This window comes from Saccopteryx leptura, chromosome 3 (genome assembly GCF_036850995.1).
Source record: "Saccopteryx leptura isolate mSacLep1 chromosome 3, mSacLep1_pri_phased_curated, whole genome shotgun sequence".
Classification (NCBI taxonomy): domain Eukaryota; kingdom Metazoa; phylum Chordata; class Mammalia; order Chiroptera; family Emballonuridae; genus Saccopteryx; species Saccopteryx leptura.
The window spans coordinates 103,863,680-103,889,558 of NC_089505.1; the positions used below are offsets into that span (position 1 = coordinate 103,863,680).

A 25,879-nucleotide genomic window follows, 5' to 3' on the forward strand; every position below is an offset into this window, starting at 1 on the left:
GGATGTGGAACAGGCTGGTCCCACATTCATTTGTGGCAGATAATAATTGGGAGGAATATCTTGGCTGAAGAGGTCCCCCCTCGGGGGCAAGGGTTCCCAGCCTCATACCAGGTCCCTAGTCCCAGGGCTCCAATGCTAGGAAGAGACATCATCATAACTTTTGGCAGTAAAAACCAGCAGGGATTGTAGCTAAGTGAGACAGAAGGCTGCTGGAGTCCCAGGCAGTTCCTCTTAAAGGGCCCATGCATGGACTTACTCAGACTCACTCCCTCTGAGCCCCAGTACTAGGGCAGCAACTTGAAAGGCAACAGGGACAAATGTGGAGGAACTGAATTGTCTTGCACTAGGATGAGAACTGGGGGAGGTTAACTTCTTGCCGGAAAGAAGTACTGGCCTAAACAGTTGTTCCTCTTCTTAGAATCCCCCTCCACACACACTCACATAGAGCTGACAGGTGGGCACTATATCTGAGTCTCCATCAACCAGGTCCACACTGTTAGCCCTGCACTCATGATTTCCTGCCCCACCCACCCTTCTAGCCCACCCAAACTGTTCCCAGTGGCTTTTTCATATGAATGACTTGTGTTGGCTTGTGCTTTAGACTTTTCTAAAATCTCTCAAACAAGCATCTGGATTCAGTGTGTCCCATACCTCATGATAAGTGACCCCAGACCTGGCACCAGCCCCAGCCAGCCTTGGTTTGCAGCTTAGCCTCACCTGGGTACCTCCAGGCTCAGTACAAGTAACAATCGTATGCAAATTGTTTTGTAGCCCATGCCAGGTGGCCCCAGGCAGAACACAAGTGGCAGTTAACATAGACCTGCACCTCCTGGGAGGTCCCAGAGTCCTCATACCCAGTGGACAGCTTCAGACTATTTCGGAGCACCACCTAATCTCCTCTATAAGTGGATACTTAAGGGGTGGACTCTGTGGCACCAGAGCATGTTGAAGTAAGTCCTGCTCCATGTGGTGGGCCCCTGCACAGCTGATCTTCCACAGTGGTCAGTAGTTAGTGACCAGTGGTCGAAGCCAGTCCTTGCAGCTGATCTGCCTGGCGGTAAATTCTGCCCATTGACATGCCAACAGCATTCAAGGCTCCAGTATAAACAGGAGGGTGTACACAACCCACATGAGAGGGGGTGGCGTACCTGGTGTACCCAGCTTGAGTGACTGGGGAGGCTGTGCTTCTAGACTCTACAGAATATCTACTACATTAGGCCACTGTACCAAGCCAAGGAGACATAACAGTTCTATGTAATACATAGAAACAAACACAGGGAGGCTGCCAAAATGAGGAGACAAAGACACATGTTCCAAATGAAAGAACAGAATAAATCTAAACAAAACGGAGACAAGCAATTTACTAGATGCAGAGTTCAAAACATTTTTTATGAGGATGCTTAGTGAACTTAGAACTTAAAACAGCATAAAAAAGGACATGGAAACAAAAAAGAACCAGTCAGAAATGAAGGATATACTAACTGAAATGAAGAATAATTTACAGGGAATCAACAGTAGAGTAGATGAAGCTGAGATTCAAATCAGCAATTTGAAATATAAAGAGTCAAAAAACACCCAATCAGAACAGCAAAAAGAAAAAAGAACGTCCCCAAAATGAGAATAGTATAAGGATGCTCTGGGACAACTTCAAGTGTACCAACATTCGCATTGTGGAGATGCCAGAAGGAGAGAGAGCGAGAAATTAAAACTTTTTTGAGGCTGGGCCCTGGCCGGTTGGCTCAGCGGTAGAGCGTCGGCCTGGCGTGCGGGGGACCTGGGTTCGATTCCCGGCCAGGGCACATAGGAGAAGCGCCCATTTGCTTCTCCACCCCCTCCTCCTTCCTCTCTGTCTCTCTCTTCCCCTCCCGCAGCCAAGGCTCCATTGGAGCAAAGATGGCCCGGGCGCTGGGGATGGTTCCTTGGCCTCTGCCCCAGGCGCTAGAGTGGCTCTGGTTGTGGCAGAGCGATGCCCCCCTGGTGGGCAGAGCGGTGCCCCTGGTGGGCGTGCCGGGTGGATCCCGGTCGGGCGCATGCGGGAGTCTGTCTGACTGTTTCTCCCCGTTTCCAGCTTCAGAAAAATACAAACAAACAAAAAAACCAAAACTTTTTTGAGGCCCTGGCCAGTTGTCTTAGTGGTAGAGCCTTGGCCCAGTGTGTGGATGTCCTGGGTTCGATTGCTGGTCAGGGCACACAGGAGAAGCACCCATCTGCTTCTCCACCCTTTCCCTTCTCCTTTCTCGTTATCTCTCTCTTCCCCTCCCACACCCTTTTTGCTCTTTTGGAGCAAAATTGGCCCAGGTACTGAGGATGGCTCCACAGCCTCTGCCTCAGGCTCTAAAATAGTTCTGGTCGCAATGGAGCCACACCCCAGATGGGCAGAGCATCGCCCTCTAGTGGACATACTGGGTGGATCTTGGTCGAGTCGTGCAGGAGTCTGTCTCTCTGCCTCCCCACTTCTCACTTCAGAAAAAAAAAAAAACTTTTTTGAAAAAATGATAGAAAACTTCCCTTACCTGGTGATGGAAATAGATATACAAGTCCAGTAAGCACAGAGAGTCCCAAACAAGATGAATCCAAAGAGGCCCACATCAAGACACAGCATAATGAAAATGCAAAAGGTGCCTGACCTGTGGTGGCACAGTGGGTAAAACATCAACCTGGAATGCTGAAGTCCCGGTTCGAAGCCCTGGGCTTCCCTGGTCAAGGCACATATGGGAGTTGACGCTTCCTGCTCCTTTCCCCACTTTTCTCTCTCTTCTCTAAAATGAGTAAATAAAATCTAAAAAAAAAAATAAAAGAAAATGCAAAAGGTTAAAGACAAAGACAGAATCTTAAAAGCAGCGAGAGAAAAGCAGTTAGCTACCTACAAGGGAGGTCCCATAGACTGTCAGCTGATTTCTCAACAGAAACTTGGCGGAGCAGAAGGACTAGTAAGAAATATTCAAAGTGCTTGACCAGGCGGTGGCGCAGTGGATAGAGCGTCGGTCTGGGATTTCGAGGACCCAGGTTCGAGACCCCGAGGTCGCCAGCTTGAGCGCGGGCTCATCTGGTTTGAGCAAAAGCTCACTAGCTTGGACCCAAGGTCTCTGGCTCAAGCAAGGGGTTACTCGGTCTGCTAAAGGCCTGCAGTCAAGGCACATATGAGAAAGCAATCAATGAACAACTAAGGTGTCGCAGTGTGCAATGAAAAACTAATGATTGATGCGTCTCATCTCTCCATTCCTGTCTGTCTGTCCCTGTCTATCCCTCTCTCTGACTCTCTCTCTCTGTCTCTGGAAGAAAAAAAAAAAGAAGAAATATTCAAAGTGATGAAAAGCAAGGACCTACAACCAAGACTACCCAGCAAAGCTTTAATTTAGAATTGAAGGACCTAAAAAGAGCTTCCTAGGCAAGAAAAAGCTAAAAGAATTCATTACCACCAAACCAGTATTACACGAAATGTTAAAAGGTCTTCTCTAAGAAGAAGAAAAGGCCTGGCCAGGCAGTGACGCAGGGGATAGAGCGTCGGACTGGGATGCCGAGGACCCAGGTTCGATACCCCGAGGTCGCCAGCTGAGCGCGGTGTCGCAACGGAAAAACTGATGATTGATGCATCTCATCTCTCTTCGTTCCTGGCTGTCTGTCCCTATCTATCCCTCTCTCTGACTCTTGCTGTCTGTCCCTGTAAAAAAAAAAAAAAAAGAAGAAAAGGGAGAAAAAAAATCAACAATCAAATCTAAAAACCAAAATAAGTGAAAAAGCAGAACAGAAACAGACGGATAGAGACAAAGATTTGATGGTTGTCAAATAGTAGGGGGTTGGGGGTAAAAGTGAAAAATATGAAGGAATTAAGAAATACTAATTGGTTGTTACAGAATAGTCATGGGGATGTAAAGTACAGCACAGGGAATGTAGTCAATAATATTCTAATAACTATGTGTAGTGTCAGCTGGGTACGAGATTTATCAGGATGATCATTTAGTAAGTTATATAATGTCTAATCACTGGGATATACACCTGAAACTAATAAAATATTGCATGTCAACTATAATATAAAATTTAAAAATAAATTTTTTTTTAACTTTAGTAGGGGGAAAAAAGACAATAGGCAGGCTCATTTAAGGTAAAGATTGACCTTTGTCAAAGAAGCTACTGGCCTAGGATGGAACTACCTTTCATGACTCACTTTGAGGAATTTTAATGTTCAGACCATTGTATGTGGTTACTTGTGGTGTCTGAGTTTGTACAGGTACAAGCTCTGTGTGCCCATGCTTCAAAAAAAACAAGGCCAGTATTCAGAATGTCAAAGTTTGGAGTAAGGAAAGGTTTATTGATTGAGAAGGCCTGGCTCAAGAAGATGGGGATGCCTTATGGTTTCCACAAATTCATCTTAAGAGAGCCCAGAATTTAAGTACCTTTTATCTCAAGGGAACGAAGAAGGGGCAAGGTAGGAAATGGGTGAGGGCCATAGCTATGGCCCTAACCCATAGCCAGCTAGGTGCTGACAGGATCTAGGGAAGAGCATGAAATTTCTAAAGGCCTGTGTGTGTTACTGGTAGGGGTAGGTCTGTTGACCGCCGACGATTTGAATCCAGTCTGGAGACTCATGCAAATCTTTGTAAACTGTATATATATTTCCTCACATCGTCAGAAAGGCACCTTCTGACAAGGGGCTGCTCTTGTGAAAACTAAAACCTCAAGCAGAATTCCTCTAGTTAATTAGCATAGCTATAGCAGGAGCTATTAGCCTGAAGGCCATGGGAGAAATGACAGACTGTAAGGAAGTTCCTAGCGATAAGTTTACAACCCCAGCTGTTGTCTCTGAGAGACTAAAGATCTGTGGTTTCGTGGCCAGGTAACTCTTCCTGAGCTCCTGAGTAGAGAGAACTTACTAAAAGAAGTCAAAGCACAAAGCTTAAGTAATTTATACCAGAAACGTCAATGGTGGGGATGCCCCAGCTGTTGGTGAAGATAAGTGAATAATGGGTCCTACCAGTTGTTCATTTTGAAAATTAAAATTTTATTTAAAAAATTAAAAAGATAGTAAGAGTCAGCTTTTTACTTTTACTCTAAGGCCCACCTGGCAGGCCTCCCCTGAGCTTGTCAGCTTTAGTATGTGGCCCCTTTTTCATCCATAAAGCTATTAGCACATCAGTATATATTTTTTATTTTTGTTTTTTTATTTTTTCTGAAATGAGAAGCGAGGAAACAGGGACACAGACTCCCGCATGCGCCTCACTGGGATCCACCCAGCATGCCCACTAGGGGGCGATGCTCTGCCCATTGGGGCGTTGCTCCATTGTAACCAGAGCCATTCTAGCACCTGAGGCAGAGGCCATGGAGCCATCCTCAGCGCCCGGGCCAACTTTGCTCCAATGAAGCCTTGGCTGCGGGAGAGATGAAGAAAGAGAGAGAAAGGAGAGGGGGAGGGGTGGAGAAGCAGATGGGCACTTCTCCTGTGTGCCCTGGCCGTAAATCGAACCCAGGACTTTCACACGCCAGGCTGATGCTCTACTGCTGAGCCAACTGGCCAGGGCACATCAGTATTTTTATATATAATATTTAATAAAGTTTTAGCTTATCTTTAAACTACTCTTGAAGACCAAATTAGGGAGAAGATTATAACCTTAACTTCACATTTTTATCATTTTAAGGAGCATTCTGTAATAAGGAACAATTAATTTTTAGAAGTCAAAATTCTAACAAGTGAGGGTTCTTTCTCATTGGATATGGAAACATATGTATTATCCTTATACTATATACAAATGATATATACTATACATTGGTTTTCTCATCTTCCACTAAACCAGGCATTTAGCCATCTAGTCTTTCAAAAGTGAAGCTGGCATTAATCCTGAAAGGATAGGAAGTGGCCTCATAAAGGAAACTACTTTTGGCTGGAGGCACCGTATTGTGGTAGGCAGTTAGACAAGAACAGAGCAAGGACAATTTGGCCAGGAAAGTCACTAGGGTGGAAAGCAAAGGGTGCCTAGCAAAGGACAAAACTGGGAAAACAAGGACCTCTCCTGCAGGGTAACCTTGCCTCCCCTAGCATATTGCTGGTCACAAAGCTTGGACCCTCCTCTGACCTTTTGTCTTGTGGCATGTCACTAGTCATGTGGTTGACCCCTTTGAAGGAGGAAAAAGAGGCCAAAGAGTGGCTTCATGTGCCTCCCTTGCACAACCACTCTTAAGCATTACCCCCTAGGGATAACATCTGGGTTTCAGTTGTGTTTCAGCTCCAGGCACAGAAAAGCAGCAAAACCAGACAAGATGTTATGGCTGACATCAAGACTAGCTGCATTGACTAGTGACCATGTGCCCTGGCACTGACCAATCAAAAGAGACCACAACCTTGAAAGATTACACCTGGAAAGCTGATAAATATTCTATTAGCATCCTCCCCTGAGACCTCCAGATAAATTCAAATACTGTCAAGCCAAGCTGACAAGACAAGCTGGAGGGGGAGGATGCAGGGCCACTCTCTCTGTAGAGCACTTCCATCCTTCCCCCCAGGCTCATTTTCCTTCTCTCTCTCTCTCTCTCTCCTAAACTCCAAAGGCCCTTCTTTTGCCTCTGTAACTTGTTTCCTGAGCCAATTTCTTCTACCTCTGTGACTTTCTAAATAAACTTTCTCTTATAGTTTGAGTCTTGGCTTTGAATTCTTTCTTAGCCAGAACTCAAGTACTGAGGTCGCTGAACCAAGGTTCCGGTTTATCACTGCCAACATGTACACCTATTGTGTTATATTATCTCTTGAAATTTTAACGAAACTTGAAGATAATTCTGTTTTCTCTGGGCAAAGAGTACTCTATTATTGTGTTCAGTTCTCCAGCTACTTGTAATAGAAGACAGTGAATGCTCTCAGAAAAGCAAACAAGCTAACAAAAAGACATTATACAACAAAATTACAATCTCTACATTGAATGATGATGAATGAATGAAAGAATAACTGCATGAATAACTCTCCCTTACCTTCCTTGCCAAACACAAAAAGAAAATGGAAAGCAGAACACAGAAGAAATTGAGGGCTCTATTCCTGTGCAGAAACTAGTGAGGATATGATAGGCAGGGTATTCAGATTCCCAGGCAGGCTGGCACTGAGTGTTTCTCTTCACTGATCGGTAATCAGTTCCTCTAGCTCTCTGCCAATTTAGGGTTATGGGCTTAAATATCCAGGATCCAAACGTGACCATTCCTCATCTGAGCAAAATATCAAGGAAAGGGTAAAATTATCTGAACAAAACCACGAATTTGACTATAGCTATGTACCTGAGATTGATTTTTTTGCCCTTATTGTATACCCTTATATAAGAATTTTCTTCACCTCCACAATGAAGATATATCTACTTCAGATTGCTGTCTGAAAATTAATACTGTAGTGTATGCAAAGCTCCTAATAACTATATTAGTATCTGGCACATTAGAGGTGCCCAGTCAGTGGTAACTTTTTATTAATAATAAATATTCATTGTCCTTCCAAAAATGTTTGCTATAAAAAATTATTGTATACTAGTGGGTTGTAGTTTTTATTGTGAATTGATATTTGGTATTAAGGCCCCTGCTAAAGGTGATTAAGTTCTTATCCAGTGCCATGGGAAATCTGGAAAAATTCAGAAGTTCATAGGGGGTGATGAACAAAACTACTACCCTCCACTTAGAGACATAGTTACTGTATAGGACAAAATTGAACCTTGGAATTAGTTTTAAAAGGAATGTATATGCCAAGGTTTTGATTATAGCAAGCTTTCTATTAGTTGCATGTATGTACTCAGGATGATGAATCCTTTTTCTTTTAACAATTTTTGTCTCTTTCTCTCCTCAGCTGCTCAGATAAAGAATTTGATGAGCCAACTAGGAACTAAGCAGGATTCCACCAAGCTACAGGAAAATCTGTGAGTAGCTTCCTTAGGCTGGGTTTGTGAGGGCGTTTTGAGGACACTCTTAACGTCATTGCTAAATGGCAGCATAGGTGTCAGGCCTGTGAAGTCAGAATGAGAGGTGGTGGGACATGAGGTAATAGCTGGATCTAGAGGACAGCAACAGAATATATTAATAAGTTGTGATCTTCTCTGCCTCTTAAGGTCCTTGATCTCTGGTTCTTCTTCCCTTGGGCAGTTTAGCAGAATAGTTTAGGGAAACAGGGAAGGGAAGCCCTACCTTTCTTAAACTATATTTTGCCTAAATGAGGCTCCATGTTGGCAGAGGGCTCCTGATGACCAGCAGAGCTCATCTCTTCTAGTTGGATTTCCAACTATATATGTTAGAAAAACTTATTCAGAATGACCCCAGGGGAGTCTGAGAGAATAGAAGACTGGTGGTAGGCACATGTGTTTCCTTTTATCACTTCCTTCTTGACTACATTTCTGCTTTTAGAAGTTCTGTTCTTCATCTTTAAAATACACCAAACTGTTTCCTGTTCTAGATATTATAAAGTGAGAGAATGAATTACTATTTGGAGCTTTTTCCGGGGAGATGTGAAATATCTCTGGGTATGTTAGTACTGTCTGGGATGGTCAGGCTCCTGATTGACTCCCTCTTGTTTTTGACTTCATTGTTTTTTATCTTGGAGGCCCCATTGCAGTAAGAAAACATTAATAATTAGTAGTGTGGTTTCTCTGTTATCCTTTAAAACCTTTGTAGAAACAGTCAGATAGCAGAGGAAACCATGAGCCTTTTATTTTATCTACTACTTTTTAATTCTACCTAATGTGTTACATATTCTTTTCTCTTTACTGTCCTTCCCCCTCTACTCCTTGTATATGTTTATACACTCTAGGGCTTTTTTGTTTTAGAGGAAGAACCAGAAAGTCAAGCAAAAAGGACCAGTAGGGTCAAGACTAATGCTGAAAAGGCACCAGCTTTAAGGAAGAACTCGGGAGTAGATCTTTGGAGGTTGTTCCCTGGGGTAGGAGCTGTGCTTTTTCTTTGCTTTTTTTGTGTTTTTTTTTTATTTTTTTATTTTTTTTTATTTTTATAGAGACAGAGAGAGGGATAGATAGGGACAGACAGACAAGAACGGAGAGAGATAAGAAGCATCAATCATTAGTTTTTCGTTGTGACACCTTAGTTGTTCACTGATTGCTTTCTCATATGTGCCTTGGCCGTGGGGCTATAGCAGACTGAGTAACACCTTGCTCAAGCCAGCAACCTTGGGTCCAAGCTGGTGAGCTTTGCTCAAACCAGATGAGCCCGCGCTCAAGCTGGCGACCTTGGGGTCTCGAACCTGGGTCCTCCACGTTCCAGTCCGACGCTCTATCCTCTGTGCCACCACTTGGTCAGGCAGGAGCTGTGCTTTTTTTTTTTTTTTGTATTTTTCTGAAGCTGGAAATGAGGAGGCAGTCAGACAGACTCCCGCATGCACCCGACCGGGATCCACCCGGCATGCCCACCAGGGGGCGATGCTCTGCCCATCCGGGGCGTTGCTCTGTCGCCACCAGAGCCACTCTAGCGCCTGGGGCAGAGGCCAAGGAGCCATCCCCAGCGCCCTGGCCATCTTTTGCTCCAATGGAGCCTCGGCTGCATTGGAAGAGAGAGACAGAGAGGAAGGAGAGGGGGAGGGGTGGATAAGCAGATGGATGCCTCTCCTGTGTGCCCTGGTCGGGAATCGAACCCGGGACTTCTGCACGCCAGGCCGACGCTCTACCACTGAGCCAACCGGCCAGGGCCAGGAGCTGTGCTTTTTAATGCACATTTCATCCAGATGCCAGTGCTAGGCTTCTGTCTCTAGGCGGTGGATAGCTACAGTAACCATGCAGAACGCCTGGGCAACTCAGTGTGAGTTTTGTGAGAGAGTTCAGTGTGTTAAAACTATTAGATTTAGTTGTGTGTGTGTTGGGGGGGGGGGCTGCTATTGCTCTTCTTATATTTCTATCATAACTGCTGGTGTGGTTTTTGTTTTTCCCCAAAGAGTTAAAATACCCGATCAGCAGGTTTTATTGAGGCAGGTTATTTTTACTCAGTAATATGAAGAAGACTTAAAGTGGGTTGGACTGGGTGGTAGTTCTGGAATTTTGTGAACAAGGGCATCTAGGAACTTATTTCTTCAAGTGCTCTTTTTATTCCCTATATTGTGAGACATTCTGAGAACAAGCTGATACTAACTATATCAGCTCTCAAGAAACGAGACTATCGGCCTGACCTATGGTGGTGCAGTGGATAAAGCGTTGACCTGGAATGCTGAGGTCACCTGTTTGAAACCCTGGGCCTGCCTGGTCAAGGCATATATGGGAGTTGATGCTTCCTGTTCCTCCCCCCTTCTCTCTTTCTCTCTTCTATCAGAAAAAAGTGAATAAATAAAATCTGAAAAAGAAAGAAAGAAATGAGAATATCTTGAAACATGTCTTTTCTCTCTTAGGCAACAGTTACAACACTCTACAAATCAGCTCGCCAAGGAAACAAATGAATTACTGAAGGAATTAGGGTCCTTGCCCCTCCCCTTATCTACTTCAGAACAGGTAGGTATTTTCTGATTGTTTGTTTTGTTGTTTTTTTAAAATAGGAAAGGACTTTATTTTAATGGAAAGACTGTGAAACAAAAATAACTTGGCTTTTGGTGCTAGGTAGACTTTCTCTACACCTAAATTTAATTATCAGTAAAATGGCTGTATGTGGCCATTGTGGCAAGGGAAAGAATGTACACACCAGATCTTGCAACGTGCACTTAGAAAGTACTCAGTATGTGGTGGCTGCTGCTATTATTAGTAATAATGTATTAATATAAAATAGGTTTAATTGAAAAAGAATCTCAATGTTTACATCTTTTTGGGTTTTGGCTAGCAGCTTTGTTTTCAGGCTTGATCTTAGTTCATTTGGTATCTAGTATCAGCAAATTTCATTCATATGTCTTTTATTTTTTGCAGTCACTTTAATGTCCCATCATAAGTCATTCATAGGTCTAAGGTTGAGGAAATGCTCAGGAAAAAAAGATTTCTCTTTTCACATTATTTTATTCAGTGGCCATTTAAATCCTTTAAAAACACACACTTTCTGTAGGGCTCATTATTCCCTGGATATGCTGTGTCTTTTGTTCACACATTCCTGAAGTCAGAGGTGTTCCCTCCATTGTGGCTTGACTCTTACCTGTCATTCATGGTCTACTTCAAATCCTCTCTCTTCCAGGGAAAAAAACCCTTCATCTACCTAAACCTGTTTGAGTCCATTTTGCTTTTAGCTTCCATACCATTCATGGGGTGGGAGGAACTTAACTTATATTGCCTTTTAAAAAAATATCCTTTTTATTATTAAACTTTTTGTGTGTGTATGTGATAGAGATAGAGAGTGTCAGAGAGAGGGACAGATAGGGACACACAGACAGGAAAGGAGAGAGATGAGAAGCATCAATTCTTCATTGTGGTTCCTTAGTTGTTCATTGATTGCTTTCTCATATGTGCCTTGACCATGGTGCTATAGCAGACTGAGTGACCCCTTGCTTGAGCCAGTGACCTTGGCCTCAAGCTGGTGAGCTTTGCTCAAACCAGATGAGCCTACGCTCAAGCTGGTGACCTCGTGGTCTCGAACCTGGGTCCTCTGCATCCCAGACGCTCTGTCACTGCGCCACTGCCTGGTCAGGCGAAACTTGTTTCATATATATATGTGTATATGGTACTGGATCAAGGTGTTGCATTCTTTTTTTTCTTTTTTCTTTTTGTATTTTCTGAAGCTGGAAACGGGGAGGCAGTCAGACAGTCTCCCGCATGCACCTGACCGGGATCCACCCAGCACGCCCACCTGGGGGCGATGCTCTGCCTATCCGGGGTGTTGCTCTGTCGCGACCAGAGCCACTCTAGTGCCTGGGGCAGAGGCCAAGGAGCCATCCCCAGCGCCCGGGCCATCTTTTGCTCCAATGGAGCCTCGGCTGCGGGAGGGGAAGAGAGAGACAGAGAGGAAGGAGAGGGGGAGGGGTGGAGAAGCAGATGGGCGCTTCTCCTATGTGCCCTGGCCGGGAATCGAACCCGGGACTCCTGCACGCCAGGCCGACGCTCTACCACTGAGCCAACCGGCCAGGGCTCTTTTTTTTTTTTTTTTTTTTTTTTTTTTACAGGGACAGAGAGAGGGATAGACAGGGACAGACAGACAGGATTAGAGAGAGATGAGAAGCATCAATAATCAGTTTTCCGTTGTGAGACCTTAGTTGTTCACTGATTGCTTTCTCATATGTGCCTTGACCGCGGGCCTTCAGCAGACCAAGTAACTCCTTGCTCGAGCCAGCGACCTTGGGTCCAAGCTAGTGAGCTTTTGCTCAAACCAGATGAGCCCGCGCTCAAGCTGGCGACCTCGGGGTCTTGAACCTGGGTCCTCTGCATCCCAATCTGACGCTCTATCCACTGTGCCACTGCCTGGTCAGGCAAAGTGTTGCATTCTTACTGTGTGTCTCCATCAAAAAAAGTTTGAAGATCAGTAGTTTAACCTATACCTGGCAAGCTATTTAATGAAGTATATGTGCAGTCTTTGGAATATGGGCGCCCCTTGTACAAAAGAGGGGACCCAAGACTAGGTGCTTTCTCATCCTGCTACAAAGTATCAATAGTTAAGATAAAAAATAAGCTTCATGTAATCACCCTTTGGTTTTCCACATGTGTGCTGATTTTTTTAGTTATTACTCATGCTGATATTTCAGTTATGGCCCAGTTCCCCCTTGCCATCCAATATCTAAATTGTTCCAAAATTATTCCTTTCCTCCTCCCAGCTGTGCACTTAGGTAGTATACACTCATAAAAAATAGTAGTAGCAAAAAAGGAGTCTAAGGGTCTGATGCAAACAGAGTATTGAAGGTACTTAATAGTTAAATAGTAGCCTAAGCAAAATATCAAGTTAAATCTGCTACCAAAAAAAAAAAAAAAAATGGATCAAATGTATTCCAAAATTAAATAGAAGTCATTTTTGGATTACACACACTATTGTTCTCTTCCATTATCTTGGATCATTAAGAACATGAAATAGATCTACAAACATACTTTCTCTGGTGAAAGATAATTCCTTGTTTCTCCTCTCCTATTGTGTGGAATACTCTTTTTCTTTTTGAGTCTTTCTTCATCTACTTAATCTTAGCCGCATTACCCATCTTTTGCTACTATCCTATATACATCAAGCTATACATTCTACTTCTGGTATTTTTTCCATACTTACGTACTATCATCAGTGATCTTCCAGTTGCTAAATCCAGTGGCTTTTTTTTTGGTTTTTACTCATTTTCTTCTCATTCATTTGTTCCTCTTGCCCATCCTGTCATCCCAGAACTTTCTTCTTTTTATGATTCCCTTTCATTCTATCCTCTAACTCTGGTGATCTCTTTCTGGCTTGTTTTGTCTTAACCCAGGCTGAGTGTCACCCTCATTCTCTGACTCTATAGCTCCCTGGAGATGGGCATGCCCCAGTCTGCTATTAATTCTGTCATTTTCTCACTCTATGCTTTTGTCCTTCAGGAGTCCTATTTGTTATCTTTATGAACATGACCTACAAATCTTTTTGCAGCCCTAGCCTCTAAGCCTCTATTGCCAATTTCTGTTCTGAACTTTCCTCTTGAACATACTGCCTTCATCCAAAATTTAATATGTTGTCTTATCCAGTGGTCAGCAAACTGCGGCTTGCAAGCCACATGTGGCTCTTTGGCCCCTTGAGTGTGGCTCTTCCACAAAATACCACATGCAGGCGCTACCTCGATAAGGAATGCACCTACCTATATAGTTTACATTTAAAAAATTTGGCTCTCGCCTGACCATGCGGTGGCACTGTGGATAGAGCGTTGGACTGGGAAGCTGAGGACCTGGTGTTTGAGACCCCAGGTCTTCAGCAGAGGACCCAGGTTCAAGACCCCGAGGTTGCCAACTTGAGCTCAGGCTTGTGGCTTGAGCAAAAAGCTCACCAGCTTGGACCCAAGGTCTCTGGCTCAAGCAAGAGGTTACTCCGTCTGCTGAAGGCCCGTGGTCAAGGCACATATGAGAAAGCAATCAATGAACAACTAAGGTGTTGCAACAAATAACTGATGATTGATGCTTCTCATCTCTCTCCGTTCCTGTTTGTCTATCCCTGTCTGTCTCTCTCTCTCTGACTCTCTCTCTGTCCCTATTTAAAAAAAAAAAAATGGCTCTCAAAAGAAATTTCAATCGTTGTACTGTTGATATTTGGCTCTGTTGACTAATGAGTTTGCCGACCATATACTGATTTTTTTCCATTTCACCCAAACTCCTTAACTAAGCTGATTGGCAATACATATTGTCATAGAAAATTTGAGCCTTTTGGGCCTTATATACCCACTCACCCAAATTTATCCTGAGGAAAAAATACTAAGAGGAGACAACAACTTTGTACTCTGGAGCCAGATTTTCTGGATTAAATTCTACCTGTGCCACTTACTCTGTGATCTTGGCAAATTACTTAACCAATGTCTGTGCCTCAGTTTTCTAGTCTGTAAGTTAGGGACTTTAATAGTACCAAACTAACATAGGTTCTTGTATGGATTAAATGACTTACTATATAAAGTACTTATATCAGTACAAGCACATGGTAAGCACTGTATAATATTAGCTAGTACAGTGGGGCTCACTTGAGCTTTATTTAGAGTAGTTAAAACTTGGGAACAATCTAGAAGGAGTGGTTACATAAAATTTACTAGGCCAACTTGATGGAATATTATATAACAAAGACCGTAATTGTGAAGAGTATGGCAACATGAAAAATGTTAATGATATACTTAAAAGATAATATTTTTGGCCTGACCTGTGGTGGCGCAGTGGGTAAAGCGTCGACCTGGAAATGCTGAGGTCGCCGGTTCAAAACCCTGGGCTTGCCTGGTCAAGGCACATATGGGAGTTGATGCTTCCAGCTCTTCTCCCCTTTTCTCTCTCTGTCCTCTCTCTCCCTCTCTCTCTCTCTCTCTCTCTCTCTCTCTCTCTCCCTCCTCTCTAAAATGAATAAATTAAAAAAAAATTTAAAAGATAATATTTTTGGATAGTGAGATTGGAGAAGGATATTTTTCCCCCTTATTGTTACAATGTTTATGATAATATAAAAATACCAGAAAAAGGAAAAAAAAGTTTCTTATCTAAATTTGCTTTCAGTTTTTCTATCACTCTCTCAGATGTGAAATTTAAATCATTCTTGACTTGACCCCCTTCTTTCATATCCACTGACTAAATTATAATTTTCCTTAAATTCATTTCTTTGTGTTCCCCTTGCCGACAGATACCAGATCCTCCTAACCTTAAACCTAGACTGTTGCGGTAATCTTTTTGACTTGTTTCTTTCTTCCGTTCCATCTTGTGCACTATCACAGACTGATTTTCCTAGGTTATCATTTTGTATCCTTCATTTTCCCTGCTCAGAAATCTTAACTGTTCTTTGTTCTTTAGAGGTAAGTCCCAAAAGCACTAGCTCGGCACTTAGAACCTGCTGTGGTCAGCCTCTTCCCTGCCTTTCCAAGTTCATCTTTTAGCTATTCTTGTGAAAAACCTTTGGTTCCAGCCTGACCAGGCGGTGGCACAGTGGATAGAGCGTCAGACTGGGATGCGGAAGACCCAGGTTCGAGACCCCGAGGTCTCCAGCTTGAGCGCGGGCTCATCTGGTTTGAACAAAGCTCACCAGCTTGGACCCAAGGTCGCTGGCTCGAGCAAGGGGTTACTCCTTCTGCTGAAGGCCCACGGTCAAGGCACATATGAGAAAGCAATCAATGAACAACTAAGGTGTCGCAATGCGCAACTAATGATTGATGCTTCTCATCTCTCCGTCCCTGTCTATCCCTCACTCTGACTCTCTCTCTCTGTAAAAAAATAAAAAATTAAATTAAAATAAAAACCTTTGGTTCCAGCCAAACTATCTTCTTATAGATCCTCCTCGAATTTCTGCCACTGTGCCTTTGCTCACACTGTTCTCTTGCCTGGATTGGCTTAACCCCTTCTCTCCTTATTCATGCCTTACTCTTTCTTTAGTGGCCACCTCCTCTTGAGGCCTTTGTGACTCCTTGAGTTCTACTGATCATACCTTCCTCTCAACTTCTGTACTACTGATTGGATATAGCAGTTATTTATGATGATTTGTTACTTGTATATCTATATCCATTATCTACAAATACGTGGTAAACTGCTTGAGGTTAGGTGTGAGTGTTTACTTCTATGTTCTCAGCACACAGAAAGTGTTTTTGAGACATAGAATCAGTAAGCTTAGTTAAGGTAGCCTGTAACTATACAAAGTAGTTTTCAGGTTGTCAAAGATTTAAACCTCACCATAGTGTAAAGAAAAAGGAAAATGACCCTATGGTTTCTAGGGAAACAATGTACTCAGCCTAGATGAATACAGTTTATCATTATGGTAAAAAACAATCTCTGTTTCAGTTCAGTCTGAGTCCAAAGGTATTTCTTCTGCTTTTGATTCTCCAGAGAACCAAAATTCTGAATTGCAATTGCCTCTGAGATTACCTTACAAGGTAAATGACACCCAGTTCCCAGGTTTGGTTTAATATGGCCTATAATATTAACAAGGGATTTGAATTAGCAAAGGGAAAATTTATTAATTTAAGGAAAAGCCTATTTCCTAGTCATTTTCCTAGTTGGGAATTCTTAGGGTGTGTCATATTGCTTTTAATGGGTTTTAAAACCAAATGATTTAGGGTTAGTATGAAATTTCAAGTTTTTGTTTAATTTCCTTAGCGCCAACAGAGACTTCAGAAGGAACGCCTCATGAGTGACTTCTCTGCAGCCTTAAACAATTTCCAGGCTGTGCAGAGAAGGGTATCTGAAAAGGAAAAGGAGAGTATCGCCAGAGCAAGAGCTGGATCTCGACTTTCTGTAAGTTTATTCCCCAGAGGCCACCGTTGCAAGTTTCAGGACGTTCTTTCCTAATTTTTTTTTTCTCTGATCATCAGCTTTTGTTTACTATCCTCCTAAGTAATAAGTATAGCCATTAGCTTCTGAGAAAATGCCAGACTAGTATACCTATGTAAAAAAAATAATGTGCATGTGGTCAAAGATTAGAGAGGAATGTGCACAAAGGTTTTAAAAAGTAACAGGAAGAATTATGTGTAATTTAATTTTTTAATGTTACATTGGTCTTCCATTAAAAACTTTAAAAAAATAAGAAAAAATAACTTTCTTAGAATATTTCAGGAGGCTAGGTTATTTGGACTAGTCTTCTTTTTGAAAGAATTAACAAACTAGATTTTAGTAACCCAACTTCTCAAAAGTACCTTAGAGCCATGAAAATATTCAGGTGAAAATCTAAGAGAAGGTAAGAACCTGTAGGGGTAAGCAGAGCACTGAAATTGCTTTTGCACTGAGTATCTTTACTGAGGACAAACTTGAACTTCAGTTTTGATATCCTCATGGCATGACAGTGGACAAAATTTAAAGCCCAGGGTCCATGCAAGGTGGAAAATCTAAAGAAAGATGCTCCTCAAATTAAATGGGCCCTAAAGGACTATATCCCCCAGTGGATTGCAAAAAGATAGCATTAGCACTGAGCTGAGCAGGTAGAGGACAACAGGAGGGAGGGGAAATCTAGACTATAAGCTATACCATACAGTAACCTTCTGGCATATTAATTGCACAAATTCATGCTACCTGAATGGTGCAAAAGCCTCCAGCTTTAAGTAACCCAGGACTGGTGGAGTACCTGGGTGCCAGGAAGAAACAAATAGAAATCCTCTCTGTTTAGACACCTTTATCCCAGCTCTGAAACAATACCCTCAAACAGTTTATGAAGTGTGAGCAGTCTGGTGTTAAAAGTAACCAAGTACCCAAAGAAATAAATAACCCTCAGTGAGAACTAGTAGAAACAATTTGCAATAGACCTACAAAGACTTCTTATTATTAAAATTATAAAACAACTATACATATGATGTTTAAAGAAATAAAGGAAAATTTGAAAACATCTGCAGAAAGCAGAAAAGTACACAAAGCTTTGGGAAGACATAAAAAGAATTTCTAGAATTGAGAAATATAATATGGAAATTAAAAACTTAATGGATGGGTGGTTTACCTAGAAAATAGATTGGAAGATATTATCCAACATGTAGGACAGGAGGTTAAGAAGTTAAATAGGGAAAAAAGATTATGAACAATGGAGAATGAAGTGAAAGGACCCAAAAAAGTTTTAATTGGAGGTACAGAGCAAGAGTAGAGCAAACAGAACAGAGATGAGATTTGAAGAGATAATGGGAGGTAATATCTCAGAATTGATGAAAGGTACTAATCTGTAGTTTCAAGAAAGTCAATCAATCACAGAAGGGAGAAATAAAACTCTCATCAGAGAGAGACTTCAGAAAAATCATAAAATTAGCCAGGGAAAAACAGTAGACTACCTTAAAGGTCCAATAGTTAGATTGGCAGTTGGTAGTTAAATTACTGGTACTCAGTCCAACAACAACAGTGAAAGCCATTTTATTTATGTACTATTAAGTTTTTTTCAAAATTTATTGATTTGAGAAAGAGAAACATTGGTTGTTGTTCTATTTATTTATGCCTTCATTTGTTGTTTCTTGTATGTGCTCTGCCCAGGGATCAAACCCAAAACCTTGGTATACTGGGATAACGCTCTAACCAACTGAGCTGTCTGGTCAGGGCTGGGATGTTGCTTCTTTACACTCCAGTTAAAGGAAACTATTGTTTTCTGTGTCTGTGACATGTTTCTGGATAACAGCAGCAATAATGCCCTCTGCTTTCTAGGCGGAAGAGAGGCAAAGAGAGGAGCAGCTCGTCTCAATTGACAGGTAATGGAATTATTCAGATAACTTGCTAGCTAGATGAGGTGGAATTCTATTCTTTATATGTTTCATTTTAAAAATCAGTGAGAAAAAATAAAGGGAGACCTGGGGTGGGTAATTTATGATTCACCAGATAAAACAAAAATGTCAGAACCATGTTTTTTTTCTAAGATCTTGGAATTATAGAAGGAATAATTTCAAGGTGAATTAAAAAATTTCAGGAACCCCCTGATGTCTGTGTGTTGGGGAGAATGCCTGGCTCACTGGGAATAAGTATGAACCCACAAATCTACATATTAGGAGGTCTAAATCATTTTATCCTTAATTCTTCAAAGTTATTGGGTCTCTGTTTTCTCATCTCTAAAATGGAGGCAACTCATTTTTTTAGGAGTATTAAAAGAGAAAGTTTGTATCTGAAAGATGTCTCCTTTCTTTTTCAAACTATCAACTACAGTAGATCCTCACCTTTTTTTTTTAATTTATTTTTTTATTTTTTTTATTTTTCCGAAGCTGGAAATGGGGAGGCAGTCAGACAGACTCCTGCATGCACCTGACCGGGATCCACCTGGCATGCCCACCAGGGGGCGATGCTCTGCCCATCTGGGGTGTTACTCTGTTGCAACCAGATCCATTCTAGCGCCTGAGGCAGAGGCCATAGAGCCATCCCCAGCACCTGGGCCAACTTTGCTCCAGTGGAGTCTTGGCTGCGGGAAGGGAAGAGAGAGACAGAAAGAAAGGAGAGGGGGAGGGGTAGAGAAGCAGATGGGCGCTTTTCCTGTGTGCCCTGGCCGGGAATCGAACCCTGGACTCTTGTACGCCAGGCCGACGCTCTATCACTGAGCCAACCAGCCAGGGCGATCCTCACTATTTTGTTCCATATCGTGTCCTTATAAAATTGGTGAGATGCCATGAGAACTTAATTCTTGTTTATATCAGTTAGCCTATGGTAAAATTGGTTTCATTATATGTCATTTTGCTTAAAATCAGAGAACCTATTAACACTGAGGATTTACTGTAATTCCATAGAAATATATTTGTGGTATCAGTTCAGAACTTAAAATGTTTTTCATAGGCAGGTATCTCTCTCCTCCCTACCACTGCTATATTATGAGCACTTCAAAGACCTGGCGTGCTGTATTCAGCTTTGAATTTCTAGCACACAGAGGAAAATTTTAAAATAATGTGAAGATGATGTATGCTTTATGCATACTGTTGGAGAAAATGCTTAATACTGGATTTTCAAAGTCCAGTATAATATATCACATGCCTTTCTTCTAAATATGGTACCTGAAAAGAAGAATCATAACATTTCACTAACTTTTTACTTTGGTGTCTGTTAAGAGCTATTTAACCCAAAGCATAATCTTAAGATTTCTGAAAACCAAGAGATGTTATTTTGTTGGACTGCCAGGTCATGTAGCCTTCTCTTTTCTACCCATTTAGTATCCAAGATACCAACATAGTTTGCCCTTTGAGAGAGCCCTGGAAGAGAATAGGCCATTAAACTTCACTGACTTCAGATCTGCCTACTTTCCTTATCTAGCAAGCCCTAGCAAGACTGCAGAATGTACCCCTAAATGGAAACAGCAGGGAGTCCCATTTCTTATAATTCTGCTTCATCTCAGTTCTTGCCCATGAAAGCTGGGACTTTGTGTGTGTGTGTGTGGGGGGGGGGGGGGGGGGGTTGGTGTCATCAACGCTCCGTCTCGGGATATGAAGAATATGACCTTCAGGGACTTTGTACTGATTGATACCAGAGAAGTTGGGAGCCCTGTAACATCCTCGGATAGGCTCTGCTGGCAGTAGAGATGTTGTAGATGTCTCATGCACACCTTTGAGAGGAGGAATCAACTAGAGTACTTGTCTCCCTCTAGCCATGAGGAGTGGAACCAGATGCAGAGCCAGGAGGACGAGGTAGCCATCACGGAGCAGGATCTGGAACTTATTAAAGAGAGAGAAACGGCGATTCGGCAGCTGGAGGTAAAGTTAGGTCCTGTTCTGTGTTTGACTCAGTGTATCTGCAGAGCATGATCTACTTGGATTTTTCTTTCAGTGATCTTAAAAAAAACATGAAATGAGTCATTATGTGATTTGGATATTATGTTTCAATGTAATAGTGAATCTGAACAACTTCTATGATGGTTTTGGCCATAGTGCCTAAGAATACCCAGATCCTTTCCTCAATCACCGTATCTTTATGGTCTCCATGAGAATATGCATGGAGAACAGGGCAAGGCAAACACATATTTGTTGTTCAGTATGACTTTACCCCCAAACCTCAGTTCCAGTACCTAGGTTAGGTAAGGCTTTACAATGAGCCCCTTTGTGTAGTTTGAATAGCTCAGAATAAAGGCAGGCCAACAGGTTGGCTCCATTTTTGTGCTTCCCAAAGGCTAATCCCACATTGTGGATATCACTTCAGTGGGTCAGAGAAATTGGATCAATTATTGAGGTGGGAGTTGAAATAGAGGTCTTGAAGCCTTTCTTACCTGAGTTTCCAACTTTAATTTTGCACAATGACCAGTAAAATATCCTTAAACCTGAGTAATTTTCTCCTCCATGGGGGTAAAAGCCATACCTGGGGGGCAGTGGGGAAAGGAAGGTTCTAGAGAGGAGAAACTCAGAGCTCCTCCTTGACCTTCATCTGTGGCAGTAGTACCGAACATTAGAATCACCTGGGCGTTTTTTAATGCCCCAGCTGTCCTCCCACACACACCAATTCACTGAGGAACAAAATTTTTGTTGCATCCACAAAAACACTTGTTCTTACCTAATTCGAGTGTGCTGATCTCAAATCTGACATTAGTTTTTCTCCGTAAGCTACAATTTTTTTGCAATTCAAGATTTTAGGTTTTTATCTTATTGTAAAATTTTCAACATTTAGTTTAATGTAATGAAGTAGAATATCTTCTTGGGCATCATCTTTGTGAAAATATAATAATTTATATAATGCAGTAAATACACTAATACACTAAAAGATATGATTGCATCAAAATTGGTCTACAATTTCAAAATAGAACATATTAAAACACTTATTTTAATCATAAAATTTGCGCAAAACTTATTTAAATTCTATTCAGGCAGAAATTTGCGTTTGTAGCTCTTGCATTTGTGTACTTGTTGAGGACAATCTTGTTTGATGCTCCAGCAGTAGTCTACTCATCACTAACAGCTCCAAGATTTTCAGGAAACTTATCAAGGTGACTGTTTAGGAAGTGAATCTTTTTTTTTTTTTTTTGTATTTTTCTGAAGTTGGAAACGGGGAGGCAGTCAGACAGACTCCCGCATCCGCCTGACCAGGATCCACCTGGCATGCCCACCAGGGGGCGATGCTCTGCCCATCTGGGGTGTTGCTCTGTTGCAACCAGAGCCATTCTAGCGCCTGAGGCAGAGGCCATGGAGCCATCCTCAGTGCCCGGGCCAGCTTTGCTCCAATGGAACCTTGGCTGCAGGAGGGGAAGAGAGAGACAGAGAGGAAGGAGAGGGGGAGGGGTGGAGAAGCAGCAGATGGGCACTTCTCCTGTGTTCCCTGGCTGGGAATCGAACCTGGGACTCCTGCACGCCAGGCTGACGCTCTACCACTGAGCCAACCAGCCAGGGCCTAGGAAGTGAATCTTAACACTCATGTTACATCCAATGTTGCGGAAAGCCAACAGCATCCTCTGAACCAGAGTTCATAGTTTTCTGCTTTTTTGTTGCCAAGGAAGCTCTTTGTAAGTGCCACAAAAGACTGCCATGCTGCTTTCTCCTCCTTATTCATTTTCCTGGCAAATTTTTTGTCATGTATGAGGGTTCGAATTTGAGGTCCATTGAATACACCTGCTTTTATCTTCTCGAAATACAAGGCAGGAAAAGCAGAAAGAATATGTTGAAAGCATTCACTTTTTCTATTCAAAGCCTGAACAAACTGCTTCATTAAGCCAAATTTGATGTGAAGTGGGGGAAAAATGATCCTGTCTCGATTAACTACAGATTCATTCACAATATTTTGCATCCCTACTTCCAGAGCTTCATGTTTCGGCCACTCCTTCTATGTCCAGTGTTTCTCCCGAGCTCGGCTGTCCCACAAACACAGAAAGCAAGGATACTTTGTGAAACCTCTCTGTTGTCTTAGCAGGAAATTTACCATTTTAAGATCCACATAGATGATCCAGTTATGCTCTTCATACTTCAGAAAGTCAAGGACAAGGACAATTTTTATGTCATTATAATCTTCTCACAGATGAAATGAATAACCAATTGGAACCGCTGAAAATAGGCAATATATGCACGTGTCACAAATGATGAAATATTGCGCCTTTGACGTTGAAGTGTGTAACAGCCACATCTATAACAGAAGGTGTCAGGACTATTCTTACATTTACACCTACTCGAAGAAGCCATGATTCAATCTTAAAACAAAATAAGAAGGTGTTTTTATCAGATAATAATTTTTTACATTTAAAAACAACTACAATTATGTAAAAGTGATGTTTGTAAAACATTGATTGCCTTGTGGTTATGTTCAATCCAAGAGTCGTTGCTAACTCCATTTTAGAAACCAATGCATGCCATTAACTGTAACCAAAAGAAATTAAAATTGCATAAAAACTAGAGCATGCACCAAAAAACGGATTTCAGATTTGGAATCAGTGATGCAGAAATACATAGAAACAGTTCTAAAACTTCATGCAACAGAAAATGAAAAAAAAAAATTGTTCCCCAGTGATTAGTTTGGACTATGTGAAACTCCTATGTTTTATAGGTTAAAAATAGGCACATATCCACAAGAAGCTCTGGGCATGGATATATATATTTTTTTCATTTCCCAGCTGATAATATGCAGTCAGAGTTGAGACACACTGCCCCGGATCCCGTCAGTGTCTGGTCATAGATGGGGCAGTTCATACTCAGGTGTTTTTTTTTTCATACTCAGTTTTGATTATTTAATTACTTCTTTCTTTTTTTCATCTACTGCTACTAATAATGGATGTAGTTCTCTAAGGAAAGCAGTGTATCTTTGTGCACGTCAGGAATGTAATGGCACTTCACATTCAACAGAATGAAGTCCAGATTCTTCAGCCAGGCTCAATTTTTATGTCCAGCCATTTCCTACATCTAACATGCAAACCCTATTCTAATGGAAAAACAACACACTCCTATGTGTCTCCTGTACTCTTACACTACACTTCTGGCCACCAAATGTGTGGGTTTTTTTCTCCATCAAGCAATTCTATCATACTGGGCGGGTATCTACAATTTAACTCAATTCTGACACTGTCTACCTTCAGTTAGCATCTGATCCCGCAGGTTGATTTCAATCCCACACTTCAGATGCCAGTAGCAAGTCCAGGTTCTCACCTGTGCTTCTGATTGACAAGTTCTAAATTGGAGGTTCCCATAACCCCCTCCTTGGTTCTGATTAATTTGCTAGAGTGGCTCATAGAACTCAGGAAAACAATTTAGTTACTGGATTACTGGTTTATTATAGAAGATACAACTCAGGAATAGCCAAATGGAAAAGATGCATAGGGCAAGGTATGTAAGGAAGGGGTACAGAGCTTCAGTGTCCTCTCCAGGTGTGCCATTCTCCCAGGACCTCCATGTGTTCACCAACCCAGAACTCTCAGAACCTATTGTTTAGGGTTTTTATGGAGGCTTCATTTCGTGGGCTTAATTGATTAAATTATTGGCCATTGGGGATTGATTCAGCCTCCAGTACTACTCCCCCCCCAAAGAGGAGTTGGAAGTTCCAACCCTTTAATCACATGATTGGTTCCCCTGGCAACTATCCCCTATCCTTAGTGGCTATCCAAAAATCAAGTCTTTAACATAAACTCTGGTGTGGTTTAATGGGGCTTGTTATGAATACCAAAAGACACCTTTATCTTTATCACTTAGGAAATTACAAGGTTTTTAGGAGCTCTGTGATGAGAATGGGACAAAGACCTAATATTATATTTATTATAAATCACAATATCGGCTCTGGCCGGTTGGCTCAGTGGTAGAGAGTCGGCCTGGTGTGTGGATGTCTCTCTCAGGTTTGATTCCTGGTCAGGGCACACAGGAGAAGCACCCATCTGCTTCTCCACCCCTCCCCCTCTTGCTTCTCTCTCTCTCTCTCTCTCTCTTTCTCTTCTCCTCCTCTTCTGCAGCCAAGGCTTAATTAGAACAAGTTGGCCCCAGGTGTTGAGGATGGCTCCATGGCCTCTTTGTCTCAGGTGCTAAAAATTGGCTCCAGGTACAAGGGAGCAAGGGCCCCAGATGGGCAGAGCATCGCCCCCTAGTGGGATTGCTGGGTGGATCCTGGTCACATATAGGAGTCTGTCTTGGCCTCCCCTCCTCTCACTAAATGAAAAAACAACAACACAATATCACATCTGTGTTATAGCCAAGCTGGGCTATTTGTTCTTTAACTCAGTTACATATCTGTTTATATGGTTTCTCTTTTGCTTTAAGGCACAACTCAAGTCCTACCTATTCTGTAGTCTTTCTCTACACAATGTTGGGTGTCTATACTATTTATTAGTCACTTCCCATATAAATCTCTTCTCATTTATCTTGTGTACTGATCCCCTCAATTCCCAGTTAGCTATTAAGCCCTCTTGTATCCACAGCAACTAGCGGACTGTCCCAACCAAAGCAGACTCTTCGCAGGTAATTTAGGGTGCTAGCAAGGACTATTCTTGCCAAGTTATGATTAGGAATTCGTTACTTTCAAGGTATCAGTTTTTATTGTAGCCATCTAAGAGGCAGTGTATTGCAATAAAAAAAGCATGGGCTTGGCCCTGGCCGGTTGGCTCAGTGGTAGAGTGTCGGCCTGGCGTGTGGAAGTCCTGAGTTCGATTCCCAGCCAGGGCACACAGGAGAAGCGCCCATCTGCTTCTCCACCCCTCCCCCTCTCCTTCCTCTCTGTCTCTCTCTTCCCCTCCTGCAGCCAAGGCTCCATTGGAGCAAAGATGACCCCGGGTGCTGATGATGGCTCTGTGGCCTCTGCCTCAGGCTCTAGAGTGGCTCTGGTTGCAACAGAGCGAGGCCCCGGATAGGCAGAGCATCGCCCCCTGGTGGGCGTGCCAGGTGGATCCCAGTCGGGCGCATGCGGGAGTCTGACTGCCTCCCTGTTTCAAGCTTCAGAAAAATACAAAAAAAAAAAAAAGAAAAAGAAAAAAAAAGCATGGGCTTTAGCAATATAACTCTGGCTGCAATGCTTAGTTTTCTCACTGACAA

General features: G+C 42.3%; 1 protein-coding gene across 1 annotated transcript in view; it reads left to right on the forward strand.

The window, feature by feature from the left end:
- The window catches only part of STX12 (syntaxin 12), a 51,574-nt gene that overhangs the window by 18,551 nt on the left and 7,144 nt on the right, over nucleotides 1–25,879 (forward strand). Inside the window, exons 2-6 of the mRNA XM_066375544.1 lie at nucleotides 7,805–7,874; nucleotides 10,337–10,436; nucleotides 16,623–16,760; nucleotides 18,636–18,679; nucleotides 20,548–20,653. Of these exons, the coding sequence (XP_066231641.1) occupies nucleotides 7,805–7,874; nucleotides 10,337–10,436; nucleotides 16,623–16,760; nucleotides 18,636–18,679; nucleotides 20,548–20,653 (458 nt within the window). The remainder of the gene's footprint in view (nucleotides 1–7,804; nucleotides 7,875–10,336; nucleotides 10,437–16,622; nucleotides 16,761–18,635; nucleotides 18,680–20,547; nucleotides 20,654–25,879) is intronic.